Source organism: Coptis chinensis, chromosome 2 (genome assembly GCF_015680905.1).
Source record: "Coptis chinensis isolate HL-2020 chromosome 2, ASM1568090v1, whole genome shotgun sequence".
Lineage (NCBI taxonomy): Eukaryota > Viridiplantae > Streptophyta > Magnoliopsida > Ranunculales > Ranunculaceae > Coptis > Coptis chinensis.
In genome coordinates, this window is record NC_141457.1 from 1,401,850 (window position 1) to 1,426,634 (window position 24,785).

General features: G+C 40.6%; 1 protein-coding gene across 1 annotated transcript; it reads left to right on the forward strand.

Moving 5' to 3' along the window:
- Window positions 1-18,279: 18,279 nt before the first annotated feature.
- Window positions 18,280-19,537, forward strand: LOC147514305 (uncharacterized). Its single transcript, XM_086588621.1, has 2 exons — window positions 18,280-18,481; window positions 19,092-19,537. Exons 1-2 carry the CDS (start codon window positions 18,280-18,282, stop codon window positions 19,535-19,537), a joined length of 648 nt encoding a protein of 215 aa, XP_086444747.1.
- The last annotated feature ends 5,248 nt before the right edge of the window (window positions 19,538-24,785 follow it).

Consider the following 24,785-nt stretch of genomic DNA (forward strand, 5'->3'; position numbering starts at 1 on the left):
CACAACAAACTATACACATAATAAATAAGGCATGTAGTTCCTCCATCGAGGCGCCTTAGGTTCAACTAAACTACTAACCAGCCAAACATATACAATCATCTATCTAGAGATATATTATTTACTAACATATTACCATAATTATATTAGTTTAGACTTTCTTTGTGTGTCCCTAAAATCACGTCGTATCTATGTCTTACCTAGTTTCCCTGGCTACCACAATCGCAACCCAACGCCGAACATGTACATCCACATGCCTCCCCTTATATAATGAACCACTCCGTGCGTAACCACCCTGAGCGGGATGCCGCACACCAGGTAAATCCTCACACGGAAGCAATTATATAAGTAACGCCACTATTCGGCAGAAAATATTGCGCATCATCGTTCTATTTTGCGAACGGAATAATCAAAATTATTATTATTCGAATTTCGCGCCGGGGCCGCCGAAGGCCATTCAAACAACCGAACGCGCCGGAAGGGGGCCCCGAAGGCCATTCAAATTTTAATCAAACGCCGAAAGGGCAAATCACATGAGTTGTGGTAGTCAGGTTCTAGGATTTTCGTTACGTAATTTATTCAGGTGTCATACATCTATGACTCATAAACATTTCTACTATATCACCGTCAGGTCAATTACCTTATTGCACTAAGCCACAATCTCTAGAAATATCTCAATATATCTCATAACCATATTTCATACTTTCACGTGCCAATATCTTATTGCACTACACCACACTCCCGTGGGCAAATATTCACCAATGCTATATTAGCATCTCACATATAAAATAATGGAGTGTATATACATTTCTCCAAGATATTGCATTAATATAAATATCCCAACATATGATATCATGTCATAATGCTTCAACGTATCACATACATTTTTATTATAACGTATTAGGAATATAATGTCTCCTAACATCTCAATATCATCACGTGTCAAAAATACACAACATCAAGGTCAAATCTTTCTTAGATAATGACCACCAAATATATACTAGCTTCCACAGCATTTTATTACTATATGTGTCCATATAATATACACATAAAACGTAGTACAATTAAACAGTCCACAGTCCACAATCAAAGCCCAATATGCTTTACACACTACTCACGTCAAATCTAAATTAGATAATTTACCAACCAAGTTATACAATATCCGACAGTATTTTATTACTATATATATCCATATAAACAAACATATGAAAAACTGGAAAAGTCAACATTCACAGTCAACGGTCAAAGTCAACGGTCAACAGTCAAAGTCAACGGTCAAAGGTCAACACCTCATGGTCAAGGTCAAACTCAACATGTCATGGTCAAAGTCAAACTGTCCTGGTCAAAGTCAAATGTGAAAGTCAACCGTCCATGGTCAAAGGTCAAAGTCAACCATCAAAGTCAACGGTCGATGGTCAAAGTCAAACTGTCCAAGTCAAAGTCAAACTCAAACTGTCGTTTTCGTGTTCGACAGGTTCATGGTCATAGCCATGGGTCATGGCTAAGGGCAAAGGTGCATGGCTCATGGGCTCATGGCTAAGGTCATGATTCGACCCAACCGCCAAGCCCAAACCTTATTACCCTAAGTCTAAACAAAGGAAAGGCCCATGTAGATCTAGTTTAAGTCCAATGGACTGGTCCATGCAAAATTAGAACGGGCCCAAAAACGGTTAAGTGGTTCGGTCCAAAAATTTCAAAACAAAAAGAAAAGGCCCAACCACTTAAATTAGATTTCGCCCACAAAATTAAAACTGAAATTTCGAGTTCCTCCATCGAAATTTTGGCCAAGCCACTAATAGAATTTGGCCCAAACCAACTTAACCTTGCTAAGGCCCAAGGCCCAAGCCTCAAGAGAAATTAGACCGGCCCAACACTGAAACCGACCCAGGCCCAAGCCCAAGCCGTCAACAGTGCTTCTTCTTCCTCACTTCTCCTCCACCACCACCAAAACCCGGCCACCACAAACCTCCACACAACCCCCCATTTCAACCAATCGGTTTGACTCAATTTGAAAAAACCCCACCTCTTTAATGAAAACGAAAACCCCCAATGTTAGTAAATCCAAACTCTTCTCAACCTAGATCTAAGATTTTCGATCTCCATTAAAGCTTGGTTCAAGCTCCCCACCGCCCTCACTCAACAGCCCTCACACCCATACATCAAACCCCAAACAACACTAACCAAAAATAGTTCAAAATAATGAAAAATAGATGCAAAAATCGCATCTTCCAGTAACACAGTAACGCCATTAACGGCTTCCCCAACCTTCACTCGACAGCCCACCATCGCAGCACTACTCAATCCTACAACCACCAACCCATAACACAAACAAATCAGTTCACAACAACGAAAAATCCAAACAAAACCCAACCCGCAAACAGCCCAACCGCCGGCGCCATTAGCGCCTCCAACCAAGCTTGGGCAGCACCTCAAATCTCCATCTCGACCACAGTATTCCATCCCCCACTAACCTCCAACCATACAAACCCACAACAACATAAAAACGAGTTCAAAACAGCCATAGACAGGACGCCATTGATGCTCATTTAAGCTTCGACGAGTTTACCCAAATCAACAGAGATTCGACAGTTTAAAACAAATTTTAGAGTTTTAAGTTTTTAACTAACACGACAAATACGACGTAGAATAAAACCAAAGAATGAGCAGTGAAAAAAAAACGGAACTCTATATACCGATATAGGAAAACTATAACTTCGGTGAACTAGCAAAAATAGCTACTCACTTGAATTAAAACCCGACGAATCCTCCGTAGTCCGAACCGTCGCGCTCCACCCTCCAGAAATCCAGCTTTCATCTCTGCCTCCATTTTCATTATATTTTATTCTCCAGGAACCCTATTTTCTAGAAAAATGTGTTTATATACTTGGGTCCGAAACCCAAGCCCAACACCGACTCGGGCCCAAAAACCAGGCCCACGTATCCCGAGTCCGGTCCGACGAATTTTGAAAATAAATAATTTAAATTAATTAATTAAATAGAAAAATACGTATTAAAAAATACGGGCGTTACAGAGGTGGTGTTAATTATGGCACACAAGCATCATCCAAGTGGACTTTGTTTTGGCGAAAGATTGCAAAAGTTTTGAGGACTAATGTAATACCAAAGTTATTTTCTATACATTTTCCAAAATTGGAAGGTTTTATGTTCCTTAGTGAATGAGAAGGTACAATAATGAAACAAATGGGCCATTGATAGTCTAACATTTGTATTAAAAGCTTTAAATTTATATAACATCTGAAGGTCGTCTTGGTTTTGGATAGTGCAAGTTTTTGCAGTTTGCAATTGATTTTAGTTACATTTAAATTATTACAACTGTTTTGCTATTGAAGTTATGCAACTATTAAGGTATACTGAGATTATATATTTGAAATCCATCATTTAAATGGGTAGCCCCAATAAGGACATCCGTGTCGAAGGCACGGGTAATACCTAGTATAAAACAAATAAAATTACCAAAGCCTCTAACATGTGAAAATTGTTACCTTGAACCACGGATAGTACTTATCGTCTTTGCTCCGGGGGGGAGGGGGGGGGCATAACTTCTTTTGAAAACTTATAAACAGCCTTTGACACTGTTTTGAAGTGTCGAGATACAGTCTCTCCAGAACTTGGAACCGATCGGCAACAGTTCTATTGGATTGGTTATGACCAATAGTGTCCAAGAATATACACATTTGTTCTTCCACAATAACATATAATGTGTCCCTAAGTAACCCCCTGACTCTTAAAATATCACACAGGTCATATAAGACGTTTGCTTTCATCCGAAATATATCTATGGACCTATTTTCATTTCCTTCAAGACAATTGATCACATACTGTTTTCCTGACAATGATCATTGTGATATGGTTGCTAGCTTATTGATATAGTTAGTATACTGAATAATGGCCTTTGTTGCAATCAATTCGGCAACTTCCCATTCTTTGTCACTTGTATCGATCGAGGTAGAACTTGTTGAACTCATATATTTATCCTGTTGAATTTGAAAAAGAAATATAATGTTAATTTCTCTATTTGTTTGGGGTAAGTAAATACAAGTAAGTACAAGCATTCTCTACTTTATCTTCTTGTTGATACTGCATATAAATTGATGATGCACCAATTTTAGCATAGCAGAAAAACTTATGATGGAAAGTAACAAAGATAATACACATGACCAAAGAAAACACTCAACTGCAATCACATGATAACATTAACCAACTAGAAATGAATGAATTGAAAAAGGTAGAGCACTGGCTAGACCCTTAGAACAAAAAATTCTACATATGGATTCTAATATGGTCTGTTGGACACTTGGACATGGACATCATAGAAGCTCCTTCAAAGTGTGATTGCACCTACCCTAGTAAGGAGATGAAACTCCACAGATGCTTATTCAAATAGTCACATTCTCAAGGATGGTCAAGAGGGACTACAAAGAACCTGAGCATAGCCAGGCCAAGCCAGCCCATCCCACAAAGTAATGCCATATATACCAGGAAGTTGCACCAAAGAGCAACACAGGAACATGAGATGCTGTATCACGCACTAACTCAGCATGGAGATGGAAATTATGGTTTCATTTTTTTTTTCGCCTCCACGATCGTCGAGTTAGAATCTTTTCCAGCAAGCCTTACCATTCGGATTTGTAGTTTGAAAGGCACTCTTGTACTTCAAATCCATTTTCATGGAACAAGGAAATCAAAAGGACAATAATTACATGTATATGGGTCCTGAAAGGTACAATAACTAATGGTACATCAATCTCACTAAGACTAGACATTTGCCCTCCACGGTGTAGGGTTTTTAGCACCTTGGCTAAATTCTTAACTAATATGGAACCATCGCCTCTTACAAGCTATAAGAGCCTTTCCAAGATACTCTCTTTGGGATATACTCATGACATATCAAGCTCAGCTAAATTGGAAAACATGTCCTTTTTCTGTTTACTGATTATGATATGGCTAATTTCATCAAGTATCCTCACCACTGACATGACAACCCTTTGGATTGGAAAGTACCTTACCAATTCATTATTCTTTCAAACACTCTATATACATAATAAATGATGATGGGTTATTTAGGCTTTAGTCCTACTTTTTATGGGGTATTTAGGCTTTTGTCCTAAAATTATTGATTATTAGGTTTTAGTCCTACTTCCATCTCCGATTTTCTCAAATGACCAGAATACCCTTATAGCATGTTTATCACGCGACTTGAAATTGCATAAAAGTTGGACCAAAACCTAATTTACCCAATTATAGGAGGGGTAAATCCTAAAAATGAGATTCGGACATGCACTAAACTCTAACATTTTCTTAACTTACATTAAAAAAACAATGTATTTTGGAAAAAGCCATTGTATTACTTTTTTGTGCATTCTCTTTCTCTCTAAGTCTTAATTTTAAATTGTTCGAATACGTAACACAATGTTGCATTCATTGAGTCCTTTGAATTGGAGTACTACATTCATGGGATTGAAATCCGTTCTGTCTTGGGAGACAATTGTTCATCAACCTTGAGCACCGAGAGGGAGCAAATTTGTCTTAATAAGGACATAGTGATTATCACTAGGATCAAATTTAATCATTGGTAAATTAAGTTAGTTTGTTGAACTAAAGGTTTGTTCATGACATATTTGTTGTATCAATTTGATTTTGTTGTTTACTTAACAATAAATATAATTTTATAATAAGTTTCCTACATAAATTACATCTGCCATTCGATCATTGATAGCGAGGCTATACAATAATGTCCATTTAGTTTTAATCATAAACATTTTAATAGCGGGGCTATACTTGTAAAACCAACTCTGTGTAGTAGATTTTGGGCTCACTAAAACCATTTATGGGTTTGGGCTTTTCTGAGCTGGAAGGTCTCTCTGTCTACATGGCACTCTTTTTAGAGAAGAACCTCAATTCGAGCGGTAAATTCTTCACTATATATTTGTATTAAACACGCGACTCGTCAATATTTATATTTGTATTTGTATTTGTATTTTTATCTTATGAATGTAGCACTCCAATTCAAAGGACTCAATGAACACAATATTGTGTTGCGTAGTCGAACAATTTAAAATTAAGACTTATAGAGAGAGAGAATGCACAAAAAAACAATGCAATGACTTTTCCCAAAATACATTTTTTTTTAATGTAAGTTAAGAAAATGTTAGAATTTAGTGTATGTCCGAATCTCATTTTTAGGATTTACCCCTCCTGTAATTGGGTAAATTAGGTTTTGGTTCTACTTTTTTGCAATTTCAAATCGCGTGATAAACATGCTCTAAGGGTATTCTAGTCATTTGAGAAACTCGGAGATGGAAGTAGGACTAAAACCTAATAATCGATAATTTTATGACAAAAGCCTAAATACCCCATAAAAAGTAGGACTAAAGCCTAAATAACCCTAAAATGATTAATCCTCAATAAGTCAACGACTGTCATATATCCCAATTCTAGTAGTTTAAATAAACAAATACATAAATGAAAATATATGATGATAAGAAAAGTTAATTGGAAGAAAGAGGAAAAGGAAATACCAGGGCACCAACTAAGAGAGGTAGAAGGTTCTTTATCAGCCAAGAAAAGGATGAGATTCACTTTGTTATTCACTGCTTCTGATTTAAACTTCTCAAACACATAAATGAAGTTTGAGATTGTTGCGTCTACACATGATTGAAGTTTGAGATTCTGCAGATAAGCTCAAGGCATTCAAACAGACTACAGGTGCCACACCAATTTTACAGTTCTCAACTCAGGCATTATTTATACCACACACAAGTCATCACAATATCAAGTAGCAATAAAACATCCTAAAACCAGTAGAACAAAAATATAATAAAACTTCCTACATACAAAATCATAGCAATTCCATTCCATACTTAAGTCATCTCCATTAAAATTTTATAACCTATGAAATGTAAACAACAAAACATGAATTCAATAATATAACCCCACTTACTATCACATTGAACATAAAAAAAAGGGGTTAAATCCAGAACCCTAACAAAAGAACATAACCTATAACTCAAGATTAAAAACCAAGTGCGGATGTTCTTAATCTTTCGGTAGCACTTCTAAATCTTCTACAAATCTCCTTCTTCAATGCTTAACAACACATCTCTTCTACGTGCATATGACATGTGTAGAAAAGCTTCTTTCCATCCTTTGTCCTGAAATAGGGATATGGCTTTAACATAAGTCTGCCTTCCAATTTCGATACCCATAGCTTCAATGATGTCAACACATTCCATTATACTGAATTTGCCCTCTTTTTCGACTCTAGCTTGTGATGCTTCAGCTAGCATCTTGACAGCTTCCCGTAAGCTTCGGGTCCTTTTAGGATCACTTCTTTCTCGGCCATGCTGCGAATGGCTTTGACTTTTGGTTTGAGTGCTTTGAGTGCCATAGTCATTATTTTCACGATTATTGCCACCCTCCAAAATTTGAACTTGAGGAGGCATAGGGGATTCAGTAGTTGCTTCTTTCTCACCATTCTCTTCATCTGTTGAGTCGAAGTTATGGCTCACAGATGCTTTGTTAGATCCAGTTGCTATTGTGTCTCCAAAGATTATTTGCAAGTCTTTGTACTCGGGGCAACCTTGAACTAGCTCTCAACCTCTTTAAATGCTTGGCATTTTTGTGAGTCTATTTTTTGTAATAAAACAATTACCATAGATTCAAAAAACATAGTTAAAAGGAAAGGAATACTAATAAATGATAACCATTTATCACCTTTATATAATCATCCCACCATGAATCACTCGCAATAAAAGTACCCAATACTTTATTAAACCTGTCCCACTAGTCTTTTCAACAAGCGCTTTGAATTCTCAAAACCTTTCTTTCATGTTTTGGTGTTCTTGTATGCTTTTGGTAAATATTTAAGTCCAAATCTCAAATAATACTTCTTTCCCAAGTCGAGCCATTCATTCTTCATGAACTTACCATTAACTCTTTTAACACCGGGTGTAATCACATTTTCCTTCAACAACTCAATAAGGTAGCCCTCTTTCTCTAAGTTCCATTCGGCTTCAACTTCTTTAGCTACCTCAAAAGGTTCCAATTCCAAAGGGACACTGCTTGAACCCATCTAAATAAATCGAAAACAAATTACTACAGTAAACAAATTACTTTTATTTCCATTAAAACCCTACATTTTCACAAACACAGTTTCAACAGTATCGAAAAACACATAAAAAAATATTTTCACAAATACTCACTGTTCTTCATATTCAAAAGCAATCAATGAACTTAAATAATACTCTTAACAAGTTAAAACTAAACTACCACGGATCTACAACAATTAATGAATCAAATCAAATGAAAAATACCTTAATAAACAAGTTCGATCAAAACCTCATGAATATAATAGCATACAACCAATAAGTATTTTCCAGTCAATTTTCAATCAAATCATGCATACATGCTAGTAATCTGAGCAAAAATTAACTGACGATCTTCGAGTTTAACAACTAAAACCAAATTCTTAAATTGGCATATGAAACACAAAAAAGGAAACAGTACATTAAAATATAAATTAGACAGACAAGCACATGCAATTGAGCCATAGCATTAAATGACACGTAAAACATCTTTGTTCCAAAATTTCTACATATAATCAAACTACATAAACCAAACAAGTTAACACATACATAGCACTGTCTCAATGTGTTAAACAGGTATATACATTCACTACTACTCAAAGCTATATAAAATTTTCAAACGCAACATCTAATCCAAGTATGACATTTAGTTTATTAATCTCAATAACAACAATCAACACATATTCCACTTGATAATTATAGCAACCTCAATTAAAAAGATAGTGGTGTTAAAACCTTTTGTTAAATTGATTTCCACGAAAGAAAGAAGAGAGAAGATGAAGGCAGCAGCGTACAATTTTTTTTTCTCTGATGAAGAATAAGAGGACTCTCAAAACCCTATTTCATTCCTGTTATACAGAATGAAAACCTAGGGTTTTCAATTGCGATTGAAATCAATAATCACATTAACTAGGGTTTTCAATTTTGCGATTGAGAAAGGGTAAATCATTTGCACCTTGTTCTTCGATCAATGATTGAGTTGAGATTGTCCATGGATGGAGTTGAAATTTATCGAAGGGTGTAGAGGTATAGATTTTGGGTCTACGACCTGCGTTGTATTTGATAGGGAATGGTTGCACTCTTTCTTAGGATCAAGAGTTGCCTATGTATAAAGTTTCTTGGGTAAACTTGAATCAAGCCTTACGTAGTTCATCTATCTCTACTTATAGATGTTTGAGCTGACCTTCCATATTTGCTCTAGGCCATTGTCAAGTGTAGATCCATATTTTGTGGTATCTTGATGATTCGTCATTACTCTTGATGTTACAAAGTAAATGTCTCCTTGATTGGTGCGTTGACTGAGCTCTAGGATCGTGGTGGATCATTTGCTTTCATATATGGCTGTAATTGATATTTGGGATGACCTGAGTCTGGGTCGTTGTTACGTCCTGATGGCTTGGTATGATCTGGTGAAGTACGACCTGGTGTGTGGACATATATGTTGTAGTGATATGAATGTAGAATTTAGGGTACTTACACATCCCCTTATTTTATTTATTCTTTGGACCGCTGTTGTGTGAAAAGAAAAGATAAAATAAAGCTTCGAACACATGTCATACATCTTGTTTATTTGAATGGTTTTGGAAAATGTGCGGGAACTGTTGGACTTGATCCATGGGCCCAAATTGCTGCGGTTTGTGGGAGAGGTTATGATTGTTTTTTGTGGGAAGGCAAAATGTTTTGTCAGTATTCAAGATTTGTGCAACTGAAGGATTTTCGCGTGGGAAGGCTTCTCATTTCTCAATCTATCAACATAAGTGAAGAAAGAAAAAACAGAGGGAAAAAAGAGAAAACTAAAAACTTCTCGTCTTTTCGTCTTCAGGTGCGTTCCTTCAATATAAAAAATTTGATCTTTTGTTTCTTTTTGCTTTCGTAATATCTAGAAAAAATGACCGTTTAGTACCATGAACTTTGGTGGTTTTATCAATTTGGGCCACGAACTTTTTTTTTGAGCAAATTGGGCCATGACCTTTCTTTTTTTATCAGTTTGGGCCACCGGTGTATTTCCGTTACAAACGGCTGCCTATGTGTACAAACGGCTGCCTATGTGTACAAACGGCTGCCTATGTGTGCTGGACTTACCCATGGACCCAATGGGCCCAAATCCAGTTTCGATGGTAGCAAATGATGAATGGGCTGCAGTTGCAGCACCAGCACCAGCACAAACATTTCACAGAAGTGGTGGCCGGACGTGAGCTGATCCGATGGTCGTGGGTGGAAACCACACCGCTTCCAGATTTTGTACAAACCCGCTAAATTCACTAACCCCCCTTTGATTATTTCTCTTCTTCTTGATTTTTACTAAATCAAATTTGAAATTTCTCACTCTCGTTTTGAGATCGACACAGCTCGGCTTGTAAAAAAAATGGATATTCAAGTGAAGAAGCAAAAGTACATACCCAGATCAGTAATGTATGAAAATCAGTTGGTAATCACAATACCCAATTCAAGGGTAATGAAAGTTATTGCTAGATCTATTTTACTGGCATTGATAATTGTCACATTTCCTTTTATTGAATATTTTATTCAAGATTCACGAGATCGATCGTTAGTAGTGGAGAATGGTTTATCATTTAATCCGATCGATTCGGTTTTATTGCCTTTGATATTTCAAGATCTAATTCATGAAGGCTTATTTAAATTGGGCGATAAGGCCCTTTTTGTTAGCAGTGGGTTTTATAATTTGAATGATTACGAAAATTGGAATATTTTGATTGATAATGGGATTGATTTGGTTTCTGAAGTGGATCAAGATGAACAGTGATTTGGTGAGGAAGATGAACATTGATTTGGTGAGGGAGATAAACAGTGACGTTTTTTTGGTTTTGTTGGGCTTGGGCCAAAATCAATATGTGGGCTTTGAAATTTTGGTGAAATATCTGTGAAACTTATGTGAAATTTCGGGTTTGAAACACTTTGAAATTTTGATGCCACATCACCAGTGATTAGGTGTGCACTTCAACGGTGACACATAAGCATTTGGTCGGACACATATACATCCGGCACGCCACATAAGCATGTGAAGTAACAGAATGGTAACGGTGGCCAAAACTGATACAAAAAAGAAAGGTCATGGCCCAATTTGCTCAAAAAAAAAGTTCGTGGCCCAAATTGATAAAACCACCAAAGTTCATGGTACTAAACGGTCATTTTTTCTAATATCTATGACTAGTGATAGTTTGAGTGGGGTAGTTAAGTTGGATCACTGGAGAGAGAGAAATGTGAGTGATGAAGATGGTGGTGTTAGGGCTTGTAGTGGTGGTGAGGTTTCATTTTTTTCCTCATTGGAGACGATGGCTGAGGAGGCGGAGGTTGTACGGCTACTTTGAGGGAGGAGTTTGGTTGGGTTGACTCCGACCTGACTGTATGCGATCTGAGTGGAGAGAGGAATATGTTTAACAAGGATTACGTTCCTCGAGATGGGGGTGTTGTGGTTTGTTATGGCCAGCTGAAGGCAGGGATGAGGTTACCATTCTCTCGGCTTACTGTGGAAGTTTTGAATTTTTGTGGAAAGGCCCCTTGCCAGTTCATGGGCAATAGTTGGAGGGTTCTCCACGTGTTGGACTTGTTAAATGAGAGGGGCTATAACATCTGTTTATCAGATGTGCTAGAACATTTCTCTATGAATAGGTCGTCTGCAATGAACTTTAGTTTGCAACTGGTGAAGGGGAAATCTGCTGTGATTATGGGGGTGAGTAAGGAGGATTGGGGGCGTAAGCCGTTATTGGTTGTAGGTAATTATAGTCCTCCTGGTTTGGAGTTGACGAATTGACTTATAAAATGGGATGGTAGGTCGTTATTTTATAGGTCATTGTGTATGTAAGGCAATTGATATTTTGAACATTCTAATCAGTTTATTTTGTTTCTGCAGAGGTTGTTATTCGTGGGCATACAAGCACCAAAGCTATAGAAAAGTTTGCTTGTTTAAGTTGGAGGTTGTGCATTACTTTAAGAAGCGTGGAGGAGAGAAGATCAACCGAAAGAAGGTTGAGCAAAAGAAGAAGGCTCGCAAGCTTATATTTGATATCTCTGATTCTAGCTCGGATACTGAGATGGAGAGGGAGAATCAAAAGAGTGCACATGTTTCTGGAGTGAGAACGGCTGGAGGAGCTGCTGATAGTCGTTCTACTTCTAGACAACCTGAGGGAGGTGAAGGTGACCGGGTTGGTTGTGGTGGTGGGAGTGTTGAGGGGAGTGGTGATGCTCCTGCTCAGTTTTGTAGGCCTCAGCTAAAGAGGCGTTCTAAGGTGGTGGAGCCTGAGGGGTCGAAGAGGACCTGAACTGAGTCTGAGGAATGACCTGCTATGGGGGAAGGTCGTACTTCATCAGGTTCGGCTCCTCTGAAGAAGATGAACCTGAAGTAGTTGGCGGTGGACGTAGGGGTAGCTGATGCCCGGGGTAAGAAGAAGGCTAGTGAGGTTGAGCCTGCAGTCCAAAAGTGTAAGGGGTCGGGGAGTGCGACTTCACTAGTTGCTGGAGGGTTGCTGGAGAACATTGCCCTGGATGGAGATAGGCATCAGTTGGAGTCGGGGAAAGATCTGGAGGTGAATCTGAAGGATATGGATCGATCCATCTGCTTTGTAAATGTCTTTCCGATATGACTTTTGTTTTATGCTTTGTAAATATCCTTCCGATCTGACTTATTTTGTTGGTTTGTAAGGTTCTGGCCATATATAGGAAGCTGAGGGAGATGGCAACTATCTCTGACCTGTACAAGAAGGAGCTGGACGCTACTAAGGAGGCCTATGACAAGCTGCTGGCTGTGCAAGAGGTGGAACGAAATGAAGTCGCGGGGATGAGGGCTCAGTCGGGAGTTGGCAAGGAAGGTGGCCTTGTTGCAGCCGTCTCTTGATGCTTCAAAGGTGGAGGTGGCGCATTGGGTTGCGGAGTGAAAAAATGCGCAGGCTGTTGCTGAGCAAGCTTAGACTGAATATAACGACCTGGTCGACCTAGTAGAGGGTGATGATGTCTACGTTCTGGTGGATGATTACATAGAGCTAGAGCGTAAGTACAAAACCCTCAAGAGATCTGTCGAAAGCTGGGCCGCAAATGCGGAATTATGGAAAGCACTGGGGCAGATGCTAGTTGACAATCTGATCTACCATCCGACCTAGGTCTTGCTCCAACTGCTCAGCCCACTGAAGAGGTTGCCACAGAGGTGCTGAATGCAAGTGGTGATCCGGCTAGCAGCTCTGTTGGTGAAGAGGGCTGCCCACTAGACCACTTGAATGTGGAGAATCTTTCTCGTGTCAACTGATCTTGTAATTAGTTTTGATGATGGATGAGGTGTTTGAACAATATTTTTCCCTTTATTGTTGATACTGATATTTCAATTTTTGATGGGGATGCTGAGGTCATTTTCCAAAGATAACCTGGGGGCCTCTAGCATCTAACCAAATTTGTAAGAAGTAAAAATATTTAAACTACTTACTTGTTCTGAATTAAGATTGTCTTGTGATTGCTTCCATTGCTTCTTGATTTGTTATTTGACGACCCAAGCTGTATAATAATAGATGTGTGTAGGTAGTCTGATGCTTTGCTAGGTCGTAGATGTATGTAGGTCGTCTGATGCTTTGTACTACCTGGTGGATGCGCGTAGTTGGCCCCTAGGTTTCTTAGTGTCCTTAGGTGAATGGTTCTTTTTGGTGGGAACTTCTTATAGAGTTTTGGCTGATAATTAGCTTTAATTTGAGTGGTAATTATAGTTGAGTTAAACTTAAACCTTTCAAAGGCCTTAAGTTGACTTGTGTTCCTTTTGGGGGAACCTTGGGTTGTATTTGACTGATAATTAGCCTTTACGTGGCAATTATAGTTGAATCAAGCTTAACCCTGGCATTGGTGTTTAGTTGATTTGTGGTCCTTTTGGGGGACCGTGGATTGGATTTGATTGATAATTAACCACTACCTGGTAATTGTAGTTGAGTCGTGCTTAACCCAGGCGTTGGTGCTAGGTCGGTTGCTTTGATATCCCAGATCGGGTAGCGATTGCAAAATGCGTGATACTCATGTAATGCAAGGATAACATTTATACGCGAAATGTTGATGTAATTTTATTCATATTGATTGATACATCTGGAGACAAATTACTAGTAAAAACGTTTGAGTAGAGCTGTGTTCCAAGGTCGGGGAAGCATATTACCGAGCAGAGTTGGGTCAAGGCACAGAGGAAGATCAGGGGATACTCGGAAATTCCCCTACATCTTGTGGCGCCGTTTGTGGGGACGAAAGTAGGTAAACATTCGTTCAAACGACTGATTTAGTTTAAAAACTTTTAGCATTGTGATGGCAGGAGCAAAGAAAACAAAGGGTGGCGCTACCACACGCAGCGTCGATGTTAGAGAAAAAAAGCACGAGATGCCTGAAGGGGGGGAGAATGTCAGTCACCATGATGCGAATAATCCCCTCCAAGGAACAGTGACCAGCACCGACAGACCAGTTGTTCCCGGCGCAGGCCCTAGGAATAATGCTCAAGAGGAACATCAAAATAGTGAGAATGTTGTTCTCACCAACCCAGAATCTGTTCAGGCGAGTCAGGCAGTACATACCCGGGAATAGCAAAGAAGCAACCTTGAGCGAGAGTTACAGTTGCTGAGGCATTTGTATCAATCTGACACAAGGAAGGAGCCACTCATCGTTCTCGATGATGACGGCCTTCCGTATATGGTCGTCTTAGAACCCCAGCGTGGGACTAGTTCGACGTGAACTATTAGAGTCAGAATACAGTAACTCGGATGATGAAGAGGATACAATATCAGACCCAGAGTCAACTGACCAGGGTCGTGATGTCGACCCCCGACACCGAAAAAGAACCCAGAACAAGAAACTTTCTACCAAAGAAAGTTCATGGGAAACTGAGAAGAATGACCTGATTCGTCAGATGCATCGGGTGACAGGTAAGGGGAGAAAAATGCAAGACTCCCTTGTTCAATCCTCCATAATGGGGGCAGGTAGATCACCTTTTGCATCACGAGTAATGAGAAAGCCATATCCTCGAGGTTACAGACAACCGAAATTTAGTGTCTTCAGTGGCAAGTCAGATCCGGTGGATCTTGTATTCAGACATCATGCCCACTATGGGACAATATAAAAGGTATGACCACGTCATGTGTCAAGAATTCAAAGCTTCCCTGTCTGGATCCACGCTCTAGTGGTACCACAGGTTACTTGAGCGGCAGATCAGGTCCTCAGAAGAAATGTTCAGGACCTTCATAGACAGGTACTTGTGCAACAAGTACCAACCAAAACGGATCGATGCACTGTTCAACATCAAGAAAAAGGACGGAGAAGCATCAAGGTCCTACATGCAGCGATTCATGAAAATTTCCATCAAGATAGAGTCTTGTGATGAACAGACTGCTATAATAGCTTCCACACAAGGGTTGAATGAAAACAACGCCTTATTTGGATCTTTATCTAGGAAACCACCCTGTGATTTGGAGGAACTCCTAGATAGGGTTGAAACTCATGCGGGATGGGAGGAGGATGTCTTGGAACGACATCAGGAAGCAAAGAAGACAAATCAGATGGCTCCTTTGGCCCCTCGAGAAGGGAACGGGAACTCTTCCCCTCAAAAACCAAAGAGAGACCGTCATCGTGGTCGCCAAAAGGCTGAATCCCCACCAAAGGGACGAATGCCCAGAGGACAGTACCAAAATGTAGCCAGTAGTGCAGATGAAAAACCACAAAAGAAACCACGTATGGAAGGAGCTGAAGAAGCTCTTCCTTCGATGGACAAAAACTTTGCCCTTTTAAACAAAATGATAGATGAGGTTTTGGACTTGATTAAGAACCAGAGCTACCTCAAATGGCCAGCTCCGCTCAAGCCCGACTCCCTGGGTACCAGAGACCAGAGGTCCTACTGCAAGTTCCATAAGAGTAAGGGACACAGTACCAGAGCCTGCAGGACTTTGAAAAATGAACTACATGATCTTATTAAAATGGGGTATTTGAAATAATTCGTGGCACACGAAGAAGTGAACTGCATAACCCGAGGAGATCAAGACGTCCGGGCCAGGACCCCCGTGCAGGGACCACTCAATGTCCGGCTCCAGATAAACATGATTTCAGGAAAGGCAAGCAAACGGAGTGGGTAGGTCATAGAAAAAGGGGCGCGATATCAAATGTGCATCGCCAAGCAAATGAGGATCATGAACAGTGAATTGACTATGGGTGCTCAAGTCAATGCGTTACCCCAGAAAGATCCACTCATTCTTTTCACTGAGGCTTACTGTCTCAGCATCCCGAGTCCATATGAGGATGCGCTGGTTCTTACACTTCCTTTTAGATATTATGATTTGCATCGCATATTGGTTGACCTAGGAAGTTCAGCAGATGTGTTATACTATGACGGATTCAAAAAACTGCATATCCCTGATTCTGAGATGGTTGCCACCAACTCTAACCTGTATGGATTCAGCGGGAACAAAGCTCTAACAGTTGGGGAAATCCAACTACTTGTAGCAACTGGTCTGGTAACTCTCATCATAAATTTTGTTATGGTAAAAGCTAACACGCCTTATCACATGATTTTGGGCAGGACATGGCTGCACAGACTCCGTGCCGTTCCTAGCACCTATCACCAATGTCTAAGATTCCCATATAATGGGAAAATTGAGACAATCAGAGGAGATCAGGTGGCTGCCAAGACATGCTACGCTATGGCGATAAAGCAGTCCCCACTCCCTTTTAAACCAATGGAGGTGGGGCAACCCGCCAAATAGCAATTACAGTTGGATCCCCCTATCCCGAACATGGTCCCAAGAGAGAGGGAGGATCCCCCCTCACTTGAACCGTTAGAGGAAGTGGAAATCGTGGGAGGCAGCTCGCCAAAAGCAACTTTCATCGGCACCTTATTGAGTTTTGAAGAACGCCAGGCTCTGATACAGTTCCTTCGAGAACACAAAGACATGTTTGTTTGGTCATTCGAAGAAATGCTAGGAATTAATCCCTATGTGGCATGCCACCGGCTCAATGTCTGCAGTGATGCAGTAGTAGTCAAGCAGAAGCTGAGAAAAATAGGCGCTGACAGATCCAAAGTAGTAAAATCCGAAGTTGAAAAGCTAAAGGCAGCTAATTTTGTCAGGGAAATCAATTTCTCCACCTGAATTTCTAATATAGTTCTAGTACGTAAGAAGAATGGGTCATGGAGAATCTGTATCAACTTCATGGATCTGAACCGTACGTGTCCAAAAGACAGTTACCCTCTGCCACGGATTGACAAACTAGTAGATGCAACGGCTGGACATGAACTGTTATCTTTCACAGATGGGTCGTCGGGCTACAACTAGATCCCATTGCATGAGGAAGACCACAAGCATGCTAGTTTCACCATCGAGGATGGCCTGTACTGTTATCAGGTCATGCCGTTCGGAATGAAAAATGCGAGAGCCACATACCAACGTTTGGTAAACAAAATGAATCAGGTATCAGTTGAGGGAGAAGTTTTGGGTCTTTATCTCTGTTCATCCGACTATGGTATCAGTTCTATACTGATACGGGTGGACAAAAAGAAGGTTGAAAAACCTATCTATTTCTTTAGCCGAACGCTCCTACTAGCAGAAACAAGGTACCCTAAGCTTGAAAGAGTTGCCTTAGCCCTTGTTTTTGCGATGGAGAAATTACGACCGTACTTCCAGTCCCACACTATCAGATTAATTATAGAGTATTAGTTATGGTTAGTTCGATCTGGAAAGACCGAATAGGTCGGGAAGGTTAGCTAAATGGTCTATGCAACTATCAGAGTATGATATAATCTACATCCCATGAATCTTAGAGAAAGGCCAGGCACTAGCAGAGTTATTGGGAGATTTCCCAATGACCTACATTGGGTACGACTTAACAACCCCCAGTTCATATGATAACAGCCTACCTGAATCCCAAAACACTCGTCCAGATCCTTGGGAGTTGTGTTCCGGATGGCTCCTGTTTGTGGATGGATCTTCAAATGACAGAGGTACGCGCAGGTGTTAGAGCTGTGATGGTTACTCCTGACAACCTGTGATTGGAGAAATCCATCTGGTTAGGTTGGAATGCCTCCAACAATGAGGCGGAGTATGAGGCCACACTCGTTGGCCTCACCATGGCTCTCGACCTGGGCCTAACACACCTCACGGTTTTTAGTGACTCACAACTAGTTGTGTTTCAAGTTGATGGTGGTTATGAGGCCAAGGATGAATGAATGGCCAAATACTTGGAACTAGTAAGGGGTCTCCAGAGCAAGTTTGAGAATATTCAGTTTTATCAGTTGCCTCGATCAGAAAATTGGCACGCAGATGCTTTGGTATATGTGGCCTCCATGTTGGAGCAAACAAATGAAGTCTTGCTCAATCCCTATCGAGTTCCAAGAGAAACCAAGCATCCAAGCACTCACTGTTACAACTGTTTGTGCTATTCCAGTCACCACTCCAAATTGGATGGATCCATACAAGTCTTACCTCAAAGATGGGACACTCCCTGATGATAAAAACACATCAAGGCGTCTGCTTGCAAAGATACCAAGATTCACCCTCATTAAAGATGATCTGTACAAGAAGTCCTTTCTGGGACCTTATCTCAGATGTCTCTCCCCAGACCTCACTGAACAGGTTATGCGAGAGGTTCATGAAGGAATTTGTGGCAACCATACTAGGGGCAAAACACTAGCTCTCAAGATTCTAAAGCAAGGATACTTTTGGCCTTATATGCAAAGGGATGCACAAGTCTTTTCTCACAAATGTGAAAAGTATCAATGATATGCTCCACTTATCCATGCTCCAGCAACAGAGCTGTACCCATTGGCCAGCCCTTGGCCATTTGCACAGTAGGGAACTGACATTGTGGGACCCTTGCTACCCGCTCTTGACAATATCAGATTCTTAATGGTCACGATGGATTACTTCACCAAGTGGATAGAAGCAATTCCCCTTGTCTTCATTCGAGAATATGATGTTAGAAAGTTCATTTGGAACAACATTGTCTGCAGGTTTGGGATACCCAAAGTTATCATATCAGGTAATGGGCAACAGTTCACTGGTGGATTGGTCGCTGAACTCTGTGAAGAGTTTCACACTACCCACCTGTTCTCAACTCCAAGGTATCCACAAGGCAATGGCCAAGCTGAAGCCTCCAATAGGGTTATTTTGGATAACATGAAGCGCAAATTAGATGAAGAAAAAGGTTTGTGGGTCGAGGAACTACCTAATGTCCTATGGGCATACCGAACTACGCCCAGACACTCGACTGGTGAGTCCCTATTTTTACTGACCTACAGAACTGAAGCTATCATACCTCTCGAACTGGTAGCTCCCACTCAGAAGTCAGACATTGTGCACACCCTGGATAATGAGGAATTATTATGTAGAGAAATGGATCTCCTGGATAAGAAGCGAGAAGGTGTCGCACTGCGCTTGGCAGCCAACCATCAGATTCTGAAACTCTGGCAATCTGGTTCTGCGTGAGATCCCAGAGCCAAACAGCAAGCTTGGGCCTAACTGGGAAGGACCATACATCATTGACAAGGTTGGTCGAACTGGTTTTTACTACCTACGCACTGTTGAAGGTGACGTTCTTGTCAAACCATGGAACGCACAGCACCTTCGCAAGTACTATCAGTAAATTGTTATTTCATGCGTTGTTATGCATTGTTTATTCTCTCCAGTCATCAATAAAGTTCTTCACCTTGCAATCGAATTTATTCCTTGCACGTTCTTTATTTGTTATCCACAATGAACTAAGCCTTTAGAGAATTATCTTCTCACTATCTGTTCAAGAATATTATATGCCAATTTGCTTTAGAACCAGTGATACTGAGTATGGGGGAGTTGAACTGTATGCCAGTTCCTTTCTCATCCCCATGCAACTGGAACTGTATGCCAGTTCCTTCAAACTGCGATTATCCTCAATGGGTTAAGCCTTTAGGGAATCTAACCACACTAACTGTTTAGTAAACTGTACGCCAGTTTGACTTGGAATAAGAGATAGTGTTCTTGAGAGCCTGAACTGTATGCCAATTCCTAGAGCTCTCAAAACATCAGGGGTTGCTAGGAATATCTGGGTTGGATCCAGATCCTAGCACGCAATCATTGGCCTAGAACTATATCGGCATGATGGCGCTGAGGAAGACTCCCCCACTGCTATTCTAGCAATACCTTATTTATTTTTTAAATAAATAGGACCTGTCATTATTAAACACAATGTTGTGCTCATGGCACCAAGTTACTTTCGCAAAGACATATGTCTCGATTGCGATTGAACTTTCAGTTACAGTTAACTTGAAGGGCTTCCATGATATCCTGATCAGATTCTGGTCATGCCTCATTTTAATCTGTTTAGCCTACTAGGGTCACCTATTGTTGTTCCAAATTAACTTTGGGGGCATCAGGGGTAGAGTATGAATAGTAGTACATGTCATATAACATAAAATGCTTCTAATGTATGCATAAACTAGAAGAGTTGTAGAGCTCAGTAAGTAAATATTATGCATGCATAAACTAGAAGAGGTGCAGAGCTTAGTAAGTAAATAGTATTCATGCATAAACTAGAAGAGTTGCAGAGCTTAGTAAGTAAATAATATGTGAGCTACATAGCTTAATATTACAGACCCATAGAATAATTGTTTTCTAAATCATCAACTGAAGGGCTAAGTCTTTACTTAGCCTATTGAGCAGGGGTAGAATCAAACTTCGGTTCACCATCAGTGCTTGCTGCTGCACCATCGTCAAGAACTCCAGGTTCACTTTTAAGAACAGACTGTGTGGTTGGACTAGCTAGAATGGTTGAAGGTTGAACAGAACACTCACCTAAAGTTGGCACTAGCATGTCATCATCGGTGTCTTCTTTAGAAGATGAGGAGGCATCAGGCATAAGTTCATCATGGATAGCTGAGATATTGGTGTCCAGATCAGGAAATAAGATGAAAGGATTGGTCACTCGCCCGTGATTATCCAACTGAGAAACATACCCAGTAACCTCAATAGCCTCCTTAAACTTAATTTGTTTGGTTACATTGAATGACTTTTCAGAAACATCAAGCACTCTCAGAGCAAAGCGAATAACATTTTCAGCTGACCTCTTCTTCACTTCCTACACCACTTTCGAATAAAACTCAGAGGTCTCCGCCAAAAGGTCACCAGCCTTCTTATCAGAACGTAGACGCTTCTCTTTTAGTGCCCTCTCGTAGCCTGACATGACTTCATTTGCATGGCAATAGCTTGGCCAAGGATTCTCATCTCGGTGTTCCTACGGTGAAGTTCCCCTTGGACTTGGTCATGTTTTTCTTGCAGGGTGGTGAAGTGGGAACGCAGTTCCAAGAACTTCACTTTCCAAGAGGTAGCATCAGCAGCTCCTTTTTTGGCTTTTTCCAGAGAGCTCCAGAGGTTGGAGATAGTGTCTCTCATATTCTTGAAGCCAGTATCATATTTCTTCTCTTTCGCCAAGAGCTGGTCAACCTGGATCTGTAGCTCCTCAATTCTTTTCTTAGCAGCCTCTTTTGCCCGCCCGCACTTTCTCACTAGTAACCATGTCGCCGGGCTATCGTGACCGGCCGAGGCCAAAAGATTGGTTTTTCATGGCCAAAAAGTTATTCACTAACTAGAAAAAGATATAGAGTGTGTAAGTGACACAATGAGAGAAACAAATGAACATTGAATAGAGAGGAAAGTCTTACCTTGGTAAGGTGAACAGCAGATCGGTGAAAGGACAGGTCCAGACTCCCAGCCACGTTGGCTTCAGCTTTGTCAACAGGAAGTCGTGTATCTTCCAGAACTCCAAGCGCGATATCAGCATCATTAACAGAGTGTTTGTTAGTAACAGGAAGTTCGTCAGTTTAGCCCCAATGCCTCATCTCCACGATCATCTCCCTTTCAGGGGAATATAGATATTGTGGCGAGAAGGAAATGTCATCACTCACCCTCCTCCTATCACCAAATTGAGAAGGAGGGAGTGCGATAGTCACAGCAGTTGTCTCGGCAATACCCTTCCCCTTTCGATTAGCAGGGAGGGAAGGGTCAGCAGTTAAAGGTACATTTCACCAACTTGTTCAGAACCTGTGGGAGGATCTGGAACTGGTAGGGCTACAACTACTTTCTCAAAACTAGAATGGGGAACAGTCACAAGAACCTTGAAAAGTGTTTCTTCATTCACAGAGAGAGGGCGAAATTTTGTTTTCTTACCTGAGGGGGCAACATCAGAAGAAAGAACAGGATCAGTTCTCTTTAGCTTATGACGATTGGACGCACGTACTTCTCTTTTTAAAATTGCTAGTAGCTAGCAGTTCAGGGCTCCTCTCGCCAATGATCACACAATCATCACTGACATCAAGCTCTTGAACTGAATCTGATGTCATAACAACACTGGAAGCTGCCACAGAACTCTTCTCCTTGCGGTTTCCTCTTCTCCTAGTATTCAAAGAGGATTCGTCCTGAACTGGAGGAGGAAAAAGTCCAGCATCCTGATCCACAGGATGGGGAAGTACGGTGCACCTAGAATTTACAGTATTTATCCCAAAAGGGGAAAAGCCGGGGGCAAGTTGCAGCAGTTCTTTAGCAGACATGTTGAAATATTTAAAAAGATGGGTGGGATCAGGAACTATCACCCAAGACATCCTTTGTTCCTTGGGGATCTTCTTGATGAAGTCCACAGTAGCAGTGTCAGTTGCAATTAGTTGATTATAGGGGGAAAAGTCATCTAAGGAAAAATAGCAAAGAAATTCAATCAAAAAACTCTTATAGTGATTGCAAAATTCGTAAGAAAATAGACTTACTAGTTAGAGCATGAGTGTGTTTTCTAGGAACAGGAATTCCCACAGGTTCACCATCAGCATCAGAAGGACGAACGTCCCAGGCATCACCTAACACACGAAGGTGGTGATCATCCCAACCCTCGTCACTCTACTTCCCCTCGAAAAAGATAATTGGAGAGTTCTTGTCTCTGGTCATGAGGTAGTAGTAAGATTGGTCTCGAATACGCCGAACCTTGTAAAAATATCCAAACACCCAACGATTCAGAACGAATCCATGCCTCTTTGCCAATATAGCAGAGTACATGACAGTTCTGTAGAACAGGGGTGCTGCTTGACCAAAAGCAAGATTGAAGTGGATCAGACACTCTCTTAACAGTGGGTGGAGGGGAATAGTGAGTTCGACCCTGAGTTGACCAATGGTGATGAGCGCCACCTCCTTGTAGGCCAACTCATCAGACAACCTCCCCCACTCCAGGACAATATCATCAAGGATGTGAAATTTCTCTCAGATCAGTTCCAGGGAAGAAAAATCTCCGAAGTTTACAAGTGACCAGTTAGGATTCATGATCAGAAAAGACAGAAAGTTTCAAGTTTTGGTTAAACCCTAAACGGGAGATCAAAGGGTTCAGTGTACAGGGAAAAAGTAGTTAAAGAGATAATATCTCTCACCAAATCCTTTATATACAGATAAGATGAACAGTTACGATTAGCCCAAGCATTGCGTCTTTTCGGGGTGAAACTGTCATCATTACCTTTTTTGAGAAACGGTGTGTCTGTTCGAGCTGTCTTTTTAGAGCCTTAATTAGTTAATTATGTAAGCAGTTCCAGCAATTATTTAGGAAAAAGAGTCTCGCACCAAAAGCAGTGTCACTTCAAGCTCCCATGTGCTAGATAGCACGAGAGGGGGCATCTATAAGGGGGATTTCACGTCATTGGATAGATGACACGTGTATGGGAAATAACCCAGGACTATAGATGCCCAGAATGAGACGAGGACCATCAGATCAGTTCTGCAAATAAGTGATCTTGTGTTTAGCACGAGTGTTTAGAAGACATGTGCCAGGCACGTGACTGACCGCCTCTAAGCATAACAGTTCTCCAAGTCGTTAGGAACTGATATGGACAGTACTTGAACTGAAGGAAACTGAAGAGGGCGATCTTTGATGATAAGGAAGGAATCGTAATGACATATCTTCAAAGTTACCTTTTAAATATAATATTCCCATATACGATGGGACATTATGATCAACAAGGAAAGATAGGTTTAGCTATATTACTTTTTCACATGTCTTTAGAGAAGTGAATAAGGTAGCTGACTATCTTGCAGGTCTTGTACATAATCATGAGTTGTCTCTGTTCCATTTTGCTAGTCCCTTAGATTATGAATTACAAACCATTGTAAATGAGGATGCAAATGGAAAAATCTATGTAAGGAAACATTGAGTTTAATACAAGTGGGGGTCTGCCTAACCCTAGCTTATTTGTTTAAAAAAAACAAGGAAACCTTCCTCTAACAAGATATGGTCTAGATTCAGACTTCCTTTAGATATTTTGCATAAGAAGAGGAGTCATACTAGGAAGGCAGAGTCCAAAGATGGAAGGGAACTCACAAGCGGTGATCTAAGAGAACTCACAAGCGGTGAGGTTCGCCCTAACCCTAGGACTTTCAAAGCTCTTCCTATATAAACAGTAGGAATTTGCTCTTAGGAAATATGCAAAATAGGGTTTGATTCTCCTAAATAAAGAAGGAGATACGTAGGCAGCCGCCAGGCGGTTCAACCTTGAACTCACAATCATCTCATCCCTTCTCTGTTTAGTAAAAACTTCTAGATCATAAGGCACAGAGGAAGATCAGGGGATACTCAAAAATTCCCCTACACTAGTTTCATAGGTCGTTGTTTGATAGGCTTTACAGTTGGATCTATATTTAATTTGTGGCAAGCGACCTGAAGGTCGATTTCTGGCAT